This window comes from Sinocyclocheilus grahami, unplaced genomic scaffold (assembly GCF_001515645.1).
Source record: "Sinocyclocheilus grahami isolate Dianchi unplaced genomic scaffold, SAMN03320097.WGS_v1.1 scaffold281.1, whole genome shotgun sequence".
NCBI classification, from domain to species: Eukaryota; Metazoa; Chordata; class Actinopteri; order Cypriniformes; family Cyprinidae; genus Sinocyclocheilus; species Sinocyclocheilus grahami.
The window spans coordinates 1,350,605-1,369,449 of record NW_015505460.1 but is presented as its reverse complement, the minus strand read 5'-3'; the positions used below and the strand labels follow the sequence as shown (position 1 = coordinate 1,369,449).

The 18,845-nt window shown below is 36.7% G+C and overlaps 2 protein-coding genes across 2 annotated transcripts in view; both read left to right on the top strand.

Annotated features, from left to right (window-relative positions):
* Positions 1-438: 438 nt before the first annotated feature.
* On the top strand, positions 439-10,140 carry LOC107600287 (TATA element modulatory factor-like). The gene is made up of 18 exons (XM_016292139.1): positions 439-482; positions 757-935; positions 2,612-3,924; positions 4,430-4,533; positions 4,917-5,043; positions 5,134-5,239; positions 5,394-5,536; positions 6,222-6,388; positions 6,513-6,669; positions 6,931-7,023; positions 7,600-7,756; positions 7,831-8,023; positions 8,095-8,164; positions 8,246-8,338; positions 8,489-8,611; positions 8,727-8,882; positions 9,017-9,142; positions 9,776-10,140. Exons 1-18 carry the CDS (start codon positions 439-441, stop codon positions 9,914-9,916), a joined length of 3,492 nt encoding a protein of 1,163 aa, XP_016147625.1. The 3' UTR covers positions 9,917-10,140.
* Positions 10,141-13,295: 3,155 nt separating this feature from the next.
* The window catches only part of LOC107600316 (EGF domain-specific O-linked N-acetylglucosamine transferase-like), a 7,381-nt gene continuing 1,831 nt past the window's right edge, over positions 13,296-18,845 (top strand). Inside the window, 10 exon segments of the mRNA XM_016292184.1 lie at positions 13,296-13,344; positions 13,347-13,468; positions 13,712-13,812; positions 14,923-15,013; positions 15,091-15,162; positions 15,452-15,538; positions 16,520-16,588; positions 16,785-16,846; positions 16,943-17,062; positions 18,461-18,563. Coding sequence (XP_016147670.1) covers positions 13,296-13,344; positions 13,347-13,468; positions 13,712-13,812; positions 14,923-15,013; positions 15,091-15,162; positions 15,452-15,538; positions 16,520-16,588; positions 16,785-16,846; positions 16,943-17,062; positions 18,461-18,563 — 876 coding nt within the window.

The following is an 18,845-nucleotide window of genomic DNA, read 5'->3' as shown; positions in this document are numbered from 1 at the left end:
AGTAAACCATTTTTAACTCTTGATTTAAAATGTTTATTTGTTAAAAGTTTTTAGCAAAATCCCACATTTGTGCATTGGATCGTGAGACCGCGTGGTGTCCCCCTTTCAAAAGAAATAAACACCTGTTCAAGTCCTACCAGAGTCTTGACACAGAAGTCGTGCTTACATGCACTTACAAAAAAAAAGTGCGTTTGCGTTTACTTTTATTCGGTCAACTCATATTTTAGTAAAATTATGTTCTAGAGGTTTCAACTGAAAATTATTTATTATTATTATTTAATAAAAAATAAACACAATTCACAGATATCAGTATTATATAACTTTATATGGGTTATAGTGTAATATATAAAAAAATAATAATTGTACTGTAGACATTGGTGACGTGGCCCTGACGTCGCGCGCATGGTAGGTTGATGCGGCTTTGTTGATGCTACGTGGATGGGAAGTAGTTCTCGCGCTGCCAGAGGAAACCTAAACAAACAGTGCGTAGAAGTCCAATTTAGAAGCCGAGTAACGCGAAGACAAATAAAATGTCGCCCAGTACGTCGTTTATTTATTTATATCATCGAATTTCATTTTAGCGTTGGATTATGTCCACTGCCAGCAAATTGTCAGTCGTTTTGCGAGCAGAATTAGCCGCCAAGCTAATGTGGACAGCGGCCTGACGTACAAACACAACCCACTTGCTTCGGCTCTTAGTGTGGAGTAAACCTGCTCTTATTTGGGATGCTTTTGATATTGTTGTGTTTTATGTAGACGTTCGCTGAGCTGTCACGCAACCAGCTGGAAGTCAAGCAATATGAGTTGGTTCAACGCGTCACATCTGTCGAGTTTTGCTAAACAAGCGCTGACAACTGCTCAGAAATCCATCGACAGAGTTCTGGACATCAAAGAAGAGGACCAGTGGGGTGACACGACCGAACAGACCTTTACTGGTACGTTTAGTTATAAATGGTTTAACTTGACGTGGAAAGAAGACAGACATGTTACTGACAGTGCAGGGTGCCATCATCAGTGACAATTACTGGGTTTCAGCATAACATTAGTGATATAATGATGCATTTGTCCCCGAATGTAGACGCGCACACACAGTCTGGTCAGCTATCCTTGTGGGGACTCTCCATAGGCGTAATGGTTTTTATACTGTACAGACCGTATATTCTATTGCCCTACACCAACCCTACCCCTAAACCTACCCCTCACAGGAAACGTTCTGCATTTTTAGATTTTCAAAAAACTTCATTCTGTATGATTTATAAGCTTTTGTACCCGTGGGGACCACAATTTAGGTCCCCACCGTGACACGAGTCCCCATGAGTCTGTGTGTAGTCAGGTTTAAGTCCCCACCAGGATATATAAACCAGTACACGCACATATTTTTAGTTGACTACATACATTTAGTTGGCTCACATACCTTTAAAATCACAGACCAAAGCAAACATGAAACTTCTTCAAAGAAAGACTTTCTTTTGCAAACCTCATTTGCAATGTACAAACGATCAAATATTATCCTTACCGTTATATTGTAATCATTACAGCCGCAAGCTGTAATCATTGCTTAACATGACAATTGTGTCTGCATAACTAAATACTTGACTAACCATATAATTTCTATTTATCTTATAGTTATACAGTGGGTACGGAAAGTATTCAGATCCCCTTACATTTTTCACTCTTTGTTATATTGCAGCCATTTGCTAAAATCATTTAAGTTCATTTTTTTCCTCATTAATGTACACACAGCACCCCATATTGACAGAAAAACACAGAATTGTTGACATTTTTGCAGATTTATTAAAAAAGAAAAACTGAAATATCACATGGTCCTAAGTATTCAGACCCTTTGCTCAGTATTTAGTAGAAGCACCCTTTTGATCTAATACAGCCATGAGTCTTTTTGGGAAAGATGCAACAAGTTTTTCAGTATTTCAGTTTTTCTTTTTTAATAAATCTGCAAAAATGTCAACAATTCTGTGTTTTTCTGTCAATATGGGGTGCTGTGTGTACATTAATGAGGAAAAAAATTAACTTAAATGATTTTAGCAAATGGCTGCAATATAACAGAGTGAAAAATTTAAGGGGGTCTGAATACTTTCCGTACCCACTGTATATTACTGCCATATGATCATTAATTACAGAATATTTCCTTATAGCAAAGTGAAGCTACTTTGAAACAGTATGTGCTGTGAAAAGCGCTATACAAATAAGCTTGAATTGAATTTCCAAGATGAAACCGGATGCCTCAAAAAGCCACTAAAGAATACAAAAGAGTTTGTCATTTTGATGTATTGTGTTTCTGAATGTTGGATTTGTTTTTTTCTTTTCGCTTGTTTATGTTTATAAAATAGATATGTTTGATTCAGTAGCTTGATTTATTTTGTTATTATTGAACTGAATTGAATCAACACTGAGCTGAATAATGACACGGTTGCCTTCTGTAGAGCTGCTTTATAGCTGACAGTGAATATGTTTCATAAGTGGTGCATTTTGCAACATGAACAGTGTTAGTTTCCTGTTTAGTACTATGAATGTGCTTTGACACAATCTTTATTGTATAAAGTGCAATATAAATAAATGTGACTTGACTTTGGAGTGACCTTTTTTTTTCCAGATCCACCAGGCAAGCCGGTATCAACAGGATGGGGTATGAACCAGTGGAGCTCGCCCTCAGAGGAATGTACCAAAACTCTCCCTCCATCATCCGAGGCCATTACTAAGCCTGTCACATGGACCGTGGTTGACGAATCTGAGGATTTCTTCAGTGCCTTTCTGCCTCATGGAGACATACAAACTGTAAGCAACACTAAAGTGGTGTCTGTGCCACCTGCCAAGTCGAACCGCAGACTACGGGAAAAAGCAGACGAGGAGAAGGAGCTGGAAGTCAGTGAAGCGCAAGGTCAGACAGACCTCAGTAACCGCAGCAGCCTGGAAACTATTGAGATGAAGCCAACTGGGACAGAGCTTTTGGAGCAAATTTCATTCTCGGCAGATGAGCAGTCTCAACCAGAACTGGTTGTTCCTGTTGCGTCCGTGGCACCAGAGCAAACTGCTGAACAGGAGACCGGCAAGGACCAGACACAGACAGATGGCTTAGTTTTACCTTCAGACGTCACACTCACAAATGTACCTTTATCATCTACTGAGGTTGAATCTGCTGGAGTGTTTGAAGCAGCTTTGACCATCGAGACCAAAAATTCAGTGAAAACCTTGCCTGTCCCTCCTAAAGAAATCCTGTTAGAATCCAAAGACGCTAAATCAGAGGACAGACAAAGCGACACCCCATCTCCCCCTGTTAGTGCCTTCTCTTCTGGTACTTCCACTACCAGCGACATAGAGGTTTTGGACCATGAGAGCGTGCTAAGCGAGAGCTCGGCCAGCTCCAGACAGGAGACTGCAGAGGCTAAAGCTGGACTCCACCTAATGCAGGGCTCTTTCCAACTACTCTCCGCTTCAACGTGTGCCGACTTCCCTCGTCTGGATGAATACCCAAAACTCACTGAAAGCTGCGGCTCATCGTCTGATGCCTTTGAGCGCATCGACTCGTTTAGCGTGCAGTCTTTGGACAGCCGTAGTGTCAGCGAAGTGAATTCTGATGATGAGATCCCGGGCAACCGCACCTTAGCTTCCATCACAGCTGGACATTTGCCCGCTCCTGCTCAGTCAGCGCCACAGACCAATCAGAAGGAAGAGGAGGTTATGACTGAGTCAGTAAATGACCAGTCGCTGGATGATAACGAGATGGAGGAAAGTGGTCGCAGTGCAACGCCAGTGAACTGTGAGCAGACGGATGAGCTGCAGGACCAGGGACCTGAAACTGACCTCACATTGACTAGCCAAAAATCAGATATGAATGAAACCGTAATATCACAGAGTACTGAGGAGAAACAAGGAGATTCTCCCTGTCAGATTTTTGAGCTCCAAAAGGTTGGCCTTTTCCATAAATATTTATATAAAAGATAAGATGTATAATGTAATTATTAGATATGCCCTACCGTTCAAAAATGGTGGTTGGTAAGATTTTTGTAGTGTTTTTCAAACAAGTCCCTTCCAGTGCTCACTGCATTTATTTGAGCAGTAATATTGTGAAAAATTATTTTAAAAATAATTTAATATCTCTCCAGTGTCACATGATCATTCAGAAAATAATTTTAATATACTCACATGGTGCTCAAGAAACATTCTGTCTTATTATTCTCCTTATCAATGTTGAGAACAGTTGTGCTCCCTAATATCTTTATGGAAATTGATACATTCTTTTTCAGTATTCTTCTAAAGAACAACATTTATTTAGAGCTTTAGTAAAATTATAATTTTGTCTCTGAATAAAAGTATTAATTAAAAAAACAATCCTATTGACCCCCATTTTTTATTCATCTTATTTGTATGTGACATGGAATTTATATTCTGTTCTTTTTTCTTATCTCCCCAGATAATCGAGGAGCTCTCGAGTCGACTAGAGAAGAGAGAATCACAGTTGCTTGTGGTCAGTAAAGACAAGGCCAGACTGGAGGAGGAGTGTGACAATCTCAAAGAGTGAGTTAAGGAACCTGTGCTCCAGAAAACCATCTGCTTTTCTTGAATGACAAATGGCTGTAATAACTAACTAGGGCATAGAAACGGGTGGAGACAGCAACAATATTTACACAGCTTGAGGAAAACTGGATGCTGTGTTCACATACTGTTGGCAGATAAAAAGATTAGCTAATAAAAACCTTCCACACCTTTCAGCATGTAAATGGAATAAAAAATGGAATAATTTCTTATTGTACAGATTCTGTGTAGTCTGGCATGCTTATGGTGTTCATTTCTTTCTATTAAAGAAGTTTCACTGCACTGGATGTTCACACAATAGTGCTATCGATTCTTCTTTCTTAAATGCCTATTGAATTAGAGTCAGCAATACTTGTGTTTCACAGTGAGATGATCAGCTTGAAGGAAGAAAGCTCTACTGTACAGTCTTTAAAAGATGAGTTCACTCAGCGTATAGCTGAAGTTGAGAGGAAAGCTCAACTCGCCTGCAAGGAGAGAGACATCGCCAAAAAAGTATAAAACATTTTCTTGTTATGAATTTATATTATTCTTAAAACCCCAGTCATATGTTGTGTTGAAATGCATGATTTGTCTTGGTCACAGGAAATTAAGGGCCTTAGAGAAGAACTGGCGAGCAGGTTGAATTCAAATGAGACTTTGGAACTGATAAGAGAGAAGGAGGAACAGATACGAGAGCTGCTTGAAGAAGGTGAGTCTTTGAGGCTGTTTAATATTTTCAGCAAGACCTGACAATATTCACATTGATTAGGATGATCTGATTGAGATGAAAACATTTATTGCTTCATCCTTGCAGAATCTGGGTCATTGTTAAGGGTGTTTGTTTACTTGTTTCTTTTGATTAGGTGAGAAACTGTCCAAGCAGCAGTTGCAGCACTCCAACATCATAAAGAAACTGCGTGTGAAAGAGAGAGAGAGTGATGCACAGATCACCAAACAGACCAAAAAACTGAAGGAACAGGAAGAAGAGCTGAAACACTTGCAGCAGGTCAGGGACACAGCCTTCAAAGCTGTGTTAAGTGTAGTAAAGTGCATTCAGTGTTGAGTTCGAGGAATAGGTTACTCAAAAAATAAAATGTTTTTTGAAGATTTACTCATCCACCTGTCATCCAAGATATAGATTTTTGTTCCTTCATTGGAACAGTTTGGAGAAATTTAGTGGATACTCTGCAGTGAATGGGTGCTGTCAGAATGAGAGTTCAAACAGCTGATAAAAACAACACAACAATCCACAAGTAATCCTTCAGTTAACGTCTTGTAACTTAAACCCGCTAAAATCCTAGTCCTCTATCCATAATATAGAGCTTCAGTGACAATTGTAACTTGTACTTTGGCCAGAAGCAACAGTTTAAAGTTAAAACACCTCAATGATGGATTTTTTTTTTCTTTTTACAAACACAAAGCTTTTTGCTTCTCAAGATGTTAATTGACTGTAACTGGACTGGAATCATTTGGATTCTGACGGCACCCATTCACTGCAGAGAATCCATTGGTGAGCAAGTGATGTAATGTTAAATTTCTCCAAATCCGTTCCGATGAACAAACAAACTCGTCTATATCTTGGATGGCCTGAAGGTGAATAAAATTTTCAATTTTGGGTGAACTATTCCTTTTATATCAAATCTCAGTAAAATGAGAAGAGAATGCTGAGGTTTGTTCACTGTTGATTGTAGGTTTTGGAGGGTAAGGAGGAAGTAGAAAAGCAACACAGAGAGAACATCAAGAAGCTGAATGCTGTGGTGGAGCGTCATGAGAAAGAATTAAGTAAACTGCAGACCAGCAGCGAGGAGCTTCAGGAAAACAACCGCAGTTTGCAAGCAGCCCTCGACAGCTCCTACAAGTAAATAAACACAACACACTCTACATCATGCTAATACACATTCATTCACTGTCCCATTATCACTGCCATTTGGGTGTTGGTCTTTCCCAGCTTGTTCATTTTTGATTAATTTTTGATTATCTAGAGAGCTGGCGGAGCTGCACAAGGCCAACGCCACCAAGGATAGTGAAGCCCAGGAACTAGCGCTGAGCAGAGAGGTACAGGCGAAAGAAGAGCTGAGTTTGGCTTTGGAGAAAGCCCAAGAAGAGTCCCGCTTGCAACAAGAGGCACTGGCTAATCAGGTAAGTCCATAAAAAAAATAAAATAATTATTTTACTTGTATGGTATGTTATATCATATTACTTTATTATTGTTATTATTATTACTTATTTTTCTGTGCTTTAACAGTATTTAAATGTTTGTTTACATGTTTTTAGGAACTTTGTGTACTTTTTTCTTTGGTTACTCATCTACCTGTAGTTGCACATGTTTTATTTTAGTGGCTGATTAATCTCCAAATGCTAGCTTTTGTGCCTGTCTTGACTCAGTTTTTTTATGTTGAGGTGGCAGATCTGAGGCTGGCTTTACAGAGAGCTGAGCAGCAGCAGGCCAAGAAGGAAGATTACCTGAGGGAGGAGATCAGTGAGTTACAGCAGGTAACTAGAGCACTTTACTTCCTGCTTACAGGAATTATTGCACTATTCATTTCATATCAGCTGTTGTGTAGAAACCTAGACTTTTCAAGGCAAACTACTATGCTGACATCTATTTTTTGTTTTTGAAAGATTGGTTTCTCTGTTTTAGAGAGAAAAAGTATCTAAATTAAATTCTCTATCTCTTCTCTAAAAACCAAAGAGGTATAAAAAATTTAAATAATTTATTTATTTTTCTGCACGTTAAATATGTACATGATTTTTATTTGGCTAGGACACATTACACTAATCAAAAGTGACAGGTGTGTAAGGTGTTCATTATTTGTTTTTCAAATAAATGCGTATTAAATCAGAATATTAGTATGATTTCTGAAAGATGATGTGAGACCGAACACTGGAGTAATGGCTGCTGTTAAAATAGAAAATTTTAATATTTCATAGTAGTACTGTTCTTACTGTATTTTGATTGCTGGGCAAAAAAAGACTTATTTAAAAAAACATTTAAAAAAAGCTTACTGACCCCAAACTTCAGAATGATAGTGTCAGTGAAGGTTATGCTGTATTTTTGCACTTCAACAGAGGTTACAAGAAGCGGAGACCAGAAACCAGGATCTAAGTCAAAGTGTTACATCCACAACACGGCCTCTCCTTCGACAGATAGAGAACCTCCAGGCAACGCTTGGGGCCCAGACAGCATCATGGGAAAAACTAGAGAAGAACATCTCTGACCGCTTAGGTGAGACTTGCTTGTTTTGATTGAGTATCAAGGCTTCTGTCCAAATGTTTTAACTTGTCATTGTCTCCTCTCAGCTGATGCCCAAGCCCAGCTTGCTGTTTCCGTAGAAAAAGAGCGTTCGGCTACAGAGGAGCTGCTAGCCATCCGAGCACAGATAACATCTTTAGAGTCTCAGGCTTCCCTGTTGAGGCAAGAGAAGGGACGTCTGCAGGGGCAGCTGGATGCAGAGAGGGTGAGGCGGGAAAAACTAGAGGATGACTTTAGCAGGTAGGAGATGTGTATAAAATTGAAAAAGATGCTGCTATTGTAGGTGCCAGTATTAATTTCTGTGTCTGTAGGGAGCGCGTAGAGCTGGAGAATCTTAAAGGAGAACATGCTCGAGTATTGGAGGAGGCCAAGAAGGAGAAGGTATTGTTTGTACCTTGACCACTATAAGAAAATATATACACACATTTATTCTCAATGTCTGTATTATTTGGTCCTCTTCAGTTGCTTCTCACCAACCAACTTGAAATGGAGAAAATGAAGGTGGAGCAGGAGAAGAAGAAATGTTACCTTGCACAAGAGGCCCTCAAAGAAAAGGTTTTGCATGAAAAAACCTGTTCTGAATCTGCTTAATTAATAGTGTTTTCCTCAGAAATTACTTAAAATTACTTAACCATTTTAAACGGGGTCCAAGATAAACGTTTTGAGTAGAGCAAAATCAACTAGTCTCTGTTTTTGTTTCATCAGGAGAGGAAGTCCCTAAGTCTGTCTGTGACTGATGCTCCAGCATCCTCCACTCCTACACTGTCCCGTTCCAGTTCTGTCAGTGGGGCTGAGCATGCCGGATTACCTTCCTCCCTTTTCTCACAGGTATGTTCATCTCACCCCCTGTCCATACTTATTTAGATGCAGTGAATCTTTTCTCCTCTTAGATATCTCACATTGTGTCATCACCTCACCTGGCTTCTGTGGTTGTTTTTTTTAGCAGGAGGATTCTCTTGACCATTCTTTCAGCACCATGACCATGTCCATCAGTGGGACTAACCTATATGAGGCGGCTCGACTGGGTGGTGGATCCAGTGTCATTGAGAGCCTGCAGTCTCAGCTCAAACTCAGAGAGGGCGAGATTGTCCAGCTGCAGGTATGCCTTGGTCTTTCACTAGAATTAATTCTATGTACACTTACATCTTCCATGTTTATAACCAGATTGTGGTTTATAACTGGTTGTGGAATTAATGTTCTAATTTGTATTCAATTCTTTTGGTCATCCTCAAGATGGAGATTGCTAGTCTAGAGAGAAGCCGCACTGTCATGACAGAAGAACTGGTGCGACTGACCAATCAGAACGATGAGATGGAGAGTAAAGTGAAGGAAATCCCTAGACTGAAAGTGCAACTGAAGGTTGTGTTTGTGTTTAATAGTTAAAAATATATAAATAATTGTTTGTTTGTTTTTATGCTCATCGAGGCTCCATTTATTTGATAGAAAATACAGTAAAAACAAATATAGTTAAATATTATTACATTTTAAGAGAGGTTTTCATATGTTAATGTTTTGATTTATTCCTGTGATGGGAAAGCTGAATTTTCAGTAGCCATTACTCCATGATCCTTCAGAAAGTTCACAACGGAACGGAAAGATCAAAAGAACAGCATTTGGTTAAAATATAATTATTTTTAACATTAAAAATGTCACCTTTCTGTCTCTTTTAAATCAATTTAATGTGTCCTTGCTAAATGAAAGTATAAAAAAAAGTCTTACTGACCCTAAACTTTGAATGGTAATGTAAATGTTGAAATTCTTTTTTCATGCCGAATACGTGTCTAGAAATTGAGTTTATTAAAATTGTTCCCCATTACAGTGTACCCTCTGTAAATATAGACAAAATGAATTGAGTTTTACATCCTGTTTAAACAATTTCACCATTCCTTCATAGAGCGTGCTAGATGATCAGTTTGCTAACGAGCACAGTAATAGGTATTAGACTTTTATTCTGTTAGTTAAACGCTAATCAGATGTTTGTGTTCATCACAGGATCTAGAACAGAGGCACAACACAATTCTGCAGATGTATGGAGAGAAGGCAGAGGAGGCAGAAGAGCTGCGTCTGGACCTAGAGGATGTGAAGAACATGTACAAAACGCAATTAGATGAACTATTAAAAAATCAAAAATAATTGACTCTGCAAATGGACTGACACCCACTGACTGTAAACAGAACTTCACATCTCAAGAGTGTTGGTAATACAAGACCAAGTAATTTAAATGTATTTTATTCTGAGCGAAGAGTTTGTTCAACATATTTCAAGGATCAGTGATATGGTTATTTAAGATTCCTCTCACGGTTGTGGGATTTTATTTGAAATGATTTTTTCTCAATTAGTAAACATGTTTGGTTTAAGAAATTCTATTATTATCTATTCGTGTATGGGTGTTTAGGTTTGGTGGTTTCATAACTCTTGAATTTGCACAATGAAGGGAGACTTTATGAGTTCAGACTTTACACGTTTGGATTATAATCAGAATGAATGAATGGCTATATTTTCCTCTGATCTTCATGTTCTGGACTGCGCATCTTACTGGTAAGCAGTTGATTTGCTGTTGACTGTCTCTTTTCATTGTAGACAAGTAAATATGAGTACCACACATCCTTAGTAGACTTTAAAAGTCAAGTTTTGCACTCTTTTTATTTTTTTTATCTCATCTCACGCTGATTGAGTTTTAGTGAGGAGGATGAGGGAATCCAGGAAAATCTTTAACTCATATTCTATGAGATATGATCCCTGTAAATCATAAATTACAGTAAAGACTGTCTGATGTCAGTTTTATGCACACGTAAATAAAGTAAGAGATATGTATTGGGCAGACTGGATTTGTTTTCCTGCTTTATTAATGTTTTAATATTTAGGAATTTCTAAGATATTTTGAATTGTATGGTAATCATTATTATTAATCTTTGCCTTCATTTGTTTTCCAGCTTTATTGTTTTTGATGTTTAACAATGATGTTATTTTTAATTATATGGTAATGAATATATTATTATTATTATTTGCATTGCTTTGCTTAATTAGTTTTTCAGCTTTGTTAGTTATTTTCTAAGATTGTTTTATTTATATGGTAATATGTTATTATTATTACAATTATTACAGTTGTTATATCAACAAATATAGTATAATTAATCTCTGCTTTAATGTTTTCTAGCTTTATTGTTTTAATGTTTAATAATTACTAAGATATTTTTTAATTGTATAGTAACAAATATATTATGATTATTATTAAGCTCTGCTTTTTTTTTTTTTTTACTTTTTAATTAATTCTTTTTAGTTGTAACGATTATTATTATTATTATTAGTATTCATTACTGAGTCTTCTTGGACGTCTACAGAACATAATCGCATAATCAACAGTGTAAAATGAGAATCTACTCCTGCACCCTCTTTCGTTTCCTAAATGTAACACATGCCGGTTTATAGTTTCCGGTAGTATGGCGACTGCATCCCTAAATGCACCCAGTGCCGCTTCTTAATTTCTCTAAGGTGAACTTTTCCACAACATTCTAATTTATTGAGATGCACCTGTACTATAAGTCAGAACAAATTCGTTAACTATTTTGGGCATGTGTGTTTTGCGTTAGAAAAGGCAGCTGATATAATTGATGCTGGGACAGCTGTGATAGCCCCTGACCCTGGCAACGTGTGAAGTATTTGTTGTTGCTGCGGTTCCCCACTTAGTTTGCAATATTATTATTTTTGTAATGTGTGATTTTGGCATTGCTGTGTATTGCATTTGGCTAAGTTATCACAGCTCTGTAGTTTGAATGCTTCCTTTAACCAAGAAAAAATTAATTATGGTATCACCAACTTTTACAATGTATGTAACTTACAGAAATTCAGAGGTCTAAAATCAAGTACATCTACTCTTCTGCAGGATTTGTAATTGAGCTGCTCCATGAAGCGGATGGGATCTGAATACAGTGCATCTTTGTTAATCTGACTGATCTGCCCTGTCTAGACAGATCGCTTTAGACACTGAATTTACTAGTCTAATAGCTCAACATCGCGTGCTAATCATACAGTCCAGCAATTGGTACTGCTGTAAATCATAAGTAATTAACAAGGCATCTCTTTTAATTAATGCCAGAAGCTTGTCAGAATCTTTCTGTCATTGTGTTAAATATATAAGGAGTTTTATTGTAAACTTTGATTGCTATAGTGATTTGTGCAAAGATTGCTCAGTTGGTTCATTTGGAGTTCTCTGGTCGCATTTGCACACCGTTGTTGTGTCCCACCTCCCCACGGGTTTTTAATAATTATGTAATCTGTAATTACAAGGCAACACAAAGAATGTAGTAATTTTCTCTTGCAAAAAATCACCATAGCATCAAACTAAATATCAGTTATAAAGAGAAAATATTAATTTTTATTAATTTACTAACAATAGGCTATATTAATTTATAATGGTTGACAAATCACTTTAATAAATGACACATTACACATGTCCCATGACTTATTTTTAAAGTCAGAAATCTTATGTTTATGCTGTGGTAACTATATGCCAAATTTAATTTGATCAAATATTATCTAATATAAAATTGATCTATTATGAAAAAAGGTTTCATAATAAAAAAAAGTTTACTGCACATCAAATATCTGTGGTCATTTTGGCATTTTGGATTTTGTATTGTAAAAAAAAAAAAACAGTTTATGAAGTTTATCAATAACTACAAACCAGCATTTGCTGAGTGATAATTACAGCTCGATTTTATTTGTATGTATGTATGTATTTATTTCATTTCATTTTATTTGATATTAATTTAATGTTAATTGCTGGAAAGTTACAAAACCACATACAACAAATTAGGTTGTTAGTAATGGTTGAAATAAAAATGGGAAATGATACAATTTTAAAACTTAAAATGTGTGAGTAAATAAGAAATTATCTGTGATCAATTGTGAGCAGTGAATTTATTTTCGCTGATTCTATTCAGATACGCAGTGATAATGCTGATGAAAAATAATAACAGATTTGGGCATTATGGATAAGTAAAATAGTTAATGATCTTACAGAGCATTTTTATATATCTAATAGTCAGAAACTAGAATTTCATAATGATTTTATATAGAAATCCTCACTGCTGTCTTTCAAAATTAACCCAGATCAGTGAACATATTACATGCCCATCATTTCCGTCATAACTTATATACAGTATGTCTGTAATTCCCACGGTCCTTGTGCATCAGCTATGAGCAGAATGTGTACTTGTTTTTCTATTAAGTTCCCTCAATCCTGGCCTTATTGCTTAAACAATTGAAGGAAAAAGGTCACTAATATTTCCTGTGGTAGGAGTTCCACATGGAGAAAGATCCGTTCATTTGCAGGTTCCCACACTATGGATACTTCCAGAGCTTTGGTGTTTGACCTCCCCTGTAAAGCATTTGTTTTCTTTCTCTTAACACTCTTGTGCTCTCTCTCTCTCTCTCTCTCTCTCTGCCTTTCTCATAAATGATTGTAGGTGCTGAGAGCCAGTGTGTTTCCTTCCATGTGGCTTGAGAGACTATGCTGCTGCTGGTAGCTCTGTGCCTGGTCTGCACTTATAAAACCATCTCGGCCGCAGACCACAGCTGGACTACAGCAGCCTGGCGCTGCCTCAGCTGCATATTCCTTTCTTTCTGCACAACAACAAACGACTGGCCAAACTCTGCAAGGAGGACCCACTTTGCCCTTTTAAGGTAAGCCATTTTCTCTTGTTTCTGATTGAATGTCTGGTGAAGTTGCTTTAAAAATCAGTGGGATATTCTCCAAGGACATTGTCGTGCATCAACTATAATAATTTTCAAACGGGGCAATGGAGGCTGTTCATTTTAGCCTCTGTTGCTTGTGACTTTATCACTAACATTTAGTGTTGTGCATATGCTGTAGATGTTTATAAATGAGTTGTTCTCTTAGCTTTGTGTGTCTCTGTTGGCTGGCAGGATGCTCTGCTGCTCAAGAAGGCCTGCTGGGGTTATGAAAAGAGCTGCTCCCCTGAGCACAGGTTCAGCTATCCTCTGTGCACCAGTCTTGACTCGGGATGGTATACTTTTCTTTGCTGACCTACTCAAATAAGTCACATTTTTGAAACACTTTTATATTTTCTCACTATCTACTTACTATTTACTCACCCTCAAAGCTATTGAATAGCTTTAAGTGATCAGAATGTATATGGGACACTTTTTGGAGATTGTAGCCAATGATCACGGTCGATTTTTATTGTATGGAAAAGTGGAGCATTAACATTTAACAAAATATCTCCTTTTGTGGACGACAAACGGTTGGAATCACATGAGGTTAAATGATGACAGAAATGATATTTTGTTGTGAATACCAAGCAGTATTTGCAGATATTGCCTACACTATTCCTCAGATGTTGGTATGATTTCTAAATGTTTTTTAGTCTCTTATGCTTACCAAGCCTTTGATCAAAAAATACAGCAAAAACAGTTAAATTGTGAAATATTTTAGAACGAGCCGTTTTAGGTAGGCGTGGTTGACTCTTAACTTTTATAAAGAATATGTCTTTGGATTTGAGACTTATTTCCACTCCAAAGAGAAAGGAAAAATTGAAATCTAATCTAAAATATGATTAAAAACCATGCTGTGTATTGTAAATAACAATGTTTTATACTTTAAATAATAGTTTAAGTATTAAAATAACAAACGCAAATGGGGCAAAAATGCGTTTTAAGTTTATAAATATTTAAAACATCAACAAGTAATCCACATGACTCCAGTCCATAATGTCTTGTGAAGTGAAAAATAGTGGGTTTTAAATAAACAAATCCTTCATTTATAATTCTTTTTACTTCAAACCGTTCCTCGTCTGACTTAGGAGAGACATATGCACAGACCAAGCAGCGTTTACAAGAGAAAACAGTCCAAAATGATTTTAAGCAAATATGTTGGTAGATTTTGATGTGAAAGGACAGCAGGGGATGGACTTTTTTTACTGGAGGAAATGTTTTTCTTTTTATTAATTATGGGCTCCTTAATGATAAATTTGTTTCTTACAAACGCACAGCTTTTCACTTCACAAGATGTTAGTTGATGGACCTGAGTCATGTTGATCACCTGTGGATTATTGTGATCACTGCATATTTATCAGCTGTTTGAACTCTCATTTATTTTGTTGTTTTATCTATCAGAGTTTGAATGGATATGGCGACCTGTTCAGCGAAACGTGGAAGGCTTTTACCGATTATGTCATCATTCACCTCAAAAACTTTGACTCCAAAAGGGTAAAAGGCATTTGCTCCATATCACTTCACATTTTTCTCAGCAACTGACTGTTTATTTAAAAGTGTGTTGTTCACAGGTGTGTTTCAGAGATGTGTTTTTCTCACTCCTTCCAAGAATGCGATATGGCCTTTTCTACAACACTCCTCTTGTACGTATCCTACACGCCTCTCATTTGTTTCTTCCCCCCCCATTTAGCATTTGTTCATCTCATCATGTTCATCTGCTGTCATTTGTCTATGTTAATGCGTCTCTGCGTGACATCGGTGGATGCTGTGTGTGTGATATAGAACATTTGCCTTGTGTGAGACTGAACTCATCTGGTGCTGTCGCTCAAATCATCCTCATATTAATGATTGTGTGCCTCTGCCCTCTGTGTGCAAATGACATATAGAGAAGATTTAACTGACAGATGTGTGTGTGTCTGTGTAATTTGATAGATCTCTGACTGCCACAGCGAGGGGCTGTTCAAGGCATTTTCCCAGCATGTGCTTTATCGACTTGGTGTCTCACAAGATGGACCAAAGGTAAACATGCTTGAATCCACACGCACACAAATACAGATCATGATTTGATCCCTGTATTCTCATAGTTTCATTGAGAAACAGTCATACTCTCTGAATGAAATAATAAAATATGTAAACACAACTTATACGTTATATGAACTGTTTTAATGCATTAATTTTGAAATTGTTATGCTCATAAACTCAACAATCTCATCCTCCTGACATAAACACATTGATTTCACCTTCACAAAAAAGGTATATATTTTTAATTTATATAATTTTAAATAAAGAATTATTAAATTAAAATGTATTGTTATTATTATTATTAGTAGTATTATTATTTATACATTAATTTTATATTAAATTAATTTAGTCCATTTAAATAAATGATTAAATTATACTTTCATGTTTATATTTATTTTTATTTAAATATTAAATTGATTTTAACTCTTATACGTTTAAATAAATAATAACTTTATAATTGTATGTTATATTAGATTAATTGTACTTATACATTTAAATAATTATTACATGATATGTTATTTTTATTCCATTTTAAATATGCATTTAAATTATTATAACTTAAAGAATTATTATATTATAATATATATATTTTTTAGGTATAAATTCAAAAGTCTTTGCCATAAACTTTTAAATAGGTGGCTTTGCAGTAATGTTTAGATTAATGTCATATATATTATAGTGTAGTTAGTTATATGACTTACTTTAAGGTATTGATATGATTAAACTATCTACCACTAGATGGCGATGTTGGACAACTTATTATTTTATTGTCTTTGTGCTTGTCAATAAGGCCCAGTTCTTTCTTTCCCCACATTTACTTTCTCTTTCCCCTCCTAATTAAAGGTTTAAATAATACATTCCTATATCTGAAACTGGATTATAGATGTTATAAAATATATGTAGCTTATATATTCATGTTCAGATACAAATGTGTGTTGAAATATGTATGAAATCTGTGATGTCCTTCTGCTCTGTCAGGAGGGCCAAGTCCGTGTCAAACTGTTGGCAAGAAGCACGGAGTACCGTAGGATAATAAACCAGCAGGAGGTGAGTGCTCTCTCTCTCTCTTTGCTCATCATTGATTTATCACTCTGCTTCCGTAACTGCCCATTTAAACTCTTATTTGCTGGAGAAACCTTGCTTGGTAAAAAGCCTTGATTTACTTGGCCTCTGTCCACATGAGTGTGAGGTCTCGTTAATCACCCTCTGAATTCCTGCTGTGTGTGTGTGTGTGTGTGTGCAGCTTATCAGTGCCCTGAAGACTGTGCCTTTATTCGAGGTCAAGCTGGTGGATTACAAATACGTGCGTGATTCAGTTTATGTTGGTTTTAAATGTATCGATTTCTTTAGAGAAGGCTGAGTTTGGTGCTTGTGTGATTGAAAGCTGATGTGTATTCGTAGGGAGATGCCATTTCTGGAGCAGATCCGCGTCACACACAACTCTGATATCTTCTTTGGGATGCATGGAGCCGGACTGACCCACCTCCTCTTTCTTCCCGACTGGGCCGTCATATTTGAATTGTACGTGGCTTTTGTATCTCTCTGCTTTCTATATGATCTGTGTGGACAGCCACACTGTCTACTGTCAGTCTGAGGAATGTAAATACTTCTTCACTTTTTCTAAGGCACTTTAAAACCCTCTGAGTTCATATGAACAGTTATTAGTTTAAATAATGTTTATACCATTTCTGAAGTCACACTTTGAACATGTTTGTATTAACCCAACCAAACGGGATATTTTGAGGTTAGACACTATTTATAGAAACGTAAACATCTATTTCGCATTATAAATGACAAATATGAGAAGCATTAGCATGATGGACTTCAGTCCTAAGAGGAAAAAGGGAGTTGCTTATCCTTATGTCTTTTGTTAACTTTAGACCAAGAAAAAAAAAAAATCAAGATCACTCAGTTTTATTACTTTTATTATATTCCCTTTTTTATATTGAGAAAATGATGTTGTGACATGACAAAGCAACAGAAAACAATAATAATGCACAGCCTTATAGGACTTCATTATTGTACTATACCTGCTAATAATTTTTCTATATACTTACAGTACTGTTAAAAATGTTGGGTTGGTAAAAATCATCAGCATCATTACGTCAGTCTTCAGTGTCACATGATCCTTCAGAAATCATTCTGATTTGTTGTTCTGCTGCTAAAGACACATTTCTCATTATTATTATTAATGTTGAAAACAGTTGTGCTGTTTAATAGTTTTGTGGAAACCATGAAGCGGGTTTTTTTTTTCAGGTTAATGAATAGAAATGTCAGAAGAACAGCATTTATTTAAAATAGAAGTCTTTTGTAACATTATAACATTTACTGTCACTTTTGATCAATTTAATGTGTCCTTGCCGAATAATTAAAAAAAAAAACGTACTGACACCAAACGTTTATTCCCAATGACTCTTCAAAGAACAGCAGAAACAGCAAAGTGGGCGATCGATGAAGGTTTTCCAATGACTGATTCTTACAATTTTATCATTAGACCCCCCCTCTGACAACCATCATTTGTGAACATTTGGTTGCATCCTTGCACTTTAGAAAAGTGTCTTTCTGTTTCTCCACTGATAAATGAATACATCACGATTGGCTTCAGAGCGCTGTTTTTCCTCGACACCTATCTGCACGTGTTAAGACATATTCCCCAGTGTTCATCTGTGCGTCTGACACTCATGTCGTGTTATACATCCACCAAATACTCAAGTGGATGCAGTCAAGCTTCTGTGCTGTACAATGTACTTCTTAATGTGTGTTACGGAGGAGGGAAGCATCTGACTGTGTCTGTATGTGTGTGACAATGAAATACAGCCTAATTAAACAGTTATCCATCAAATGGAGTCTGTGGAGGCTTTGTGGGCCACCGCCTGCTAAGTTTGGGACATAAAACATCCCTCTTTCTGTATTCCACAGGTACAACTGTCAAGATGAGAGCTGCTACCGTGATCTGGCCCGACTGAGGGGAGTCCATTACATGACTTGGCAGAAAAGGGACAAAGTGTTCCCCCAGGATAAGGTGAGGAGAGCACACACACCGCTGCCTGGATTCACTCCAGTTTACTATATTTAATCCCAGTATTCCTATATACAGTAACATTCAGTTTAAATCATGTTAGTAGCTTCAAACTAGTGGCACAACTTCCTATTAGCAAGTTAACTATTAACTATTTGAAAAAATTCTATATACTTTCTATTAATTATGATGCGCGCACACACACACACACACACACACACACACACACACACACACACACACACACACACACAAAAACACACAAGCGTTTGTGCACAGAAATAT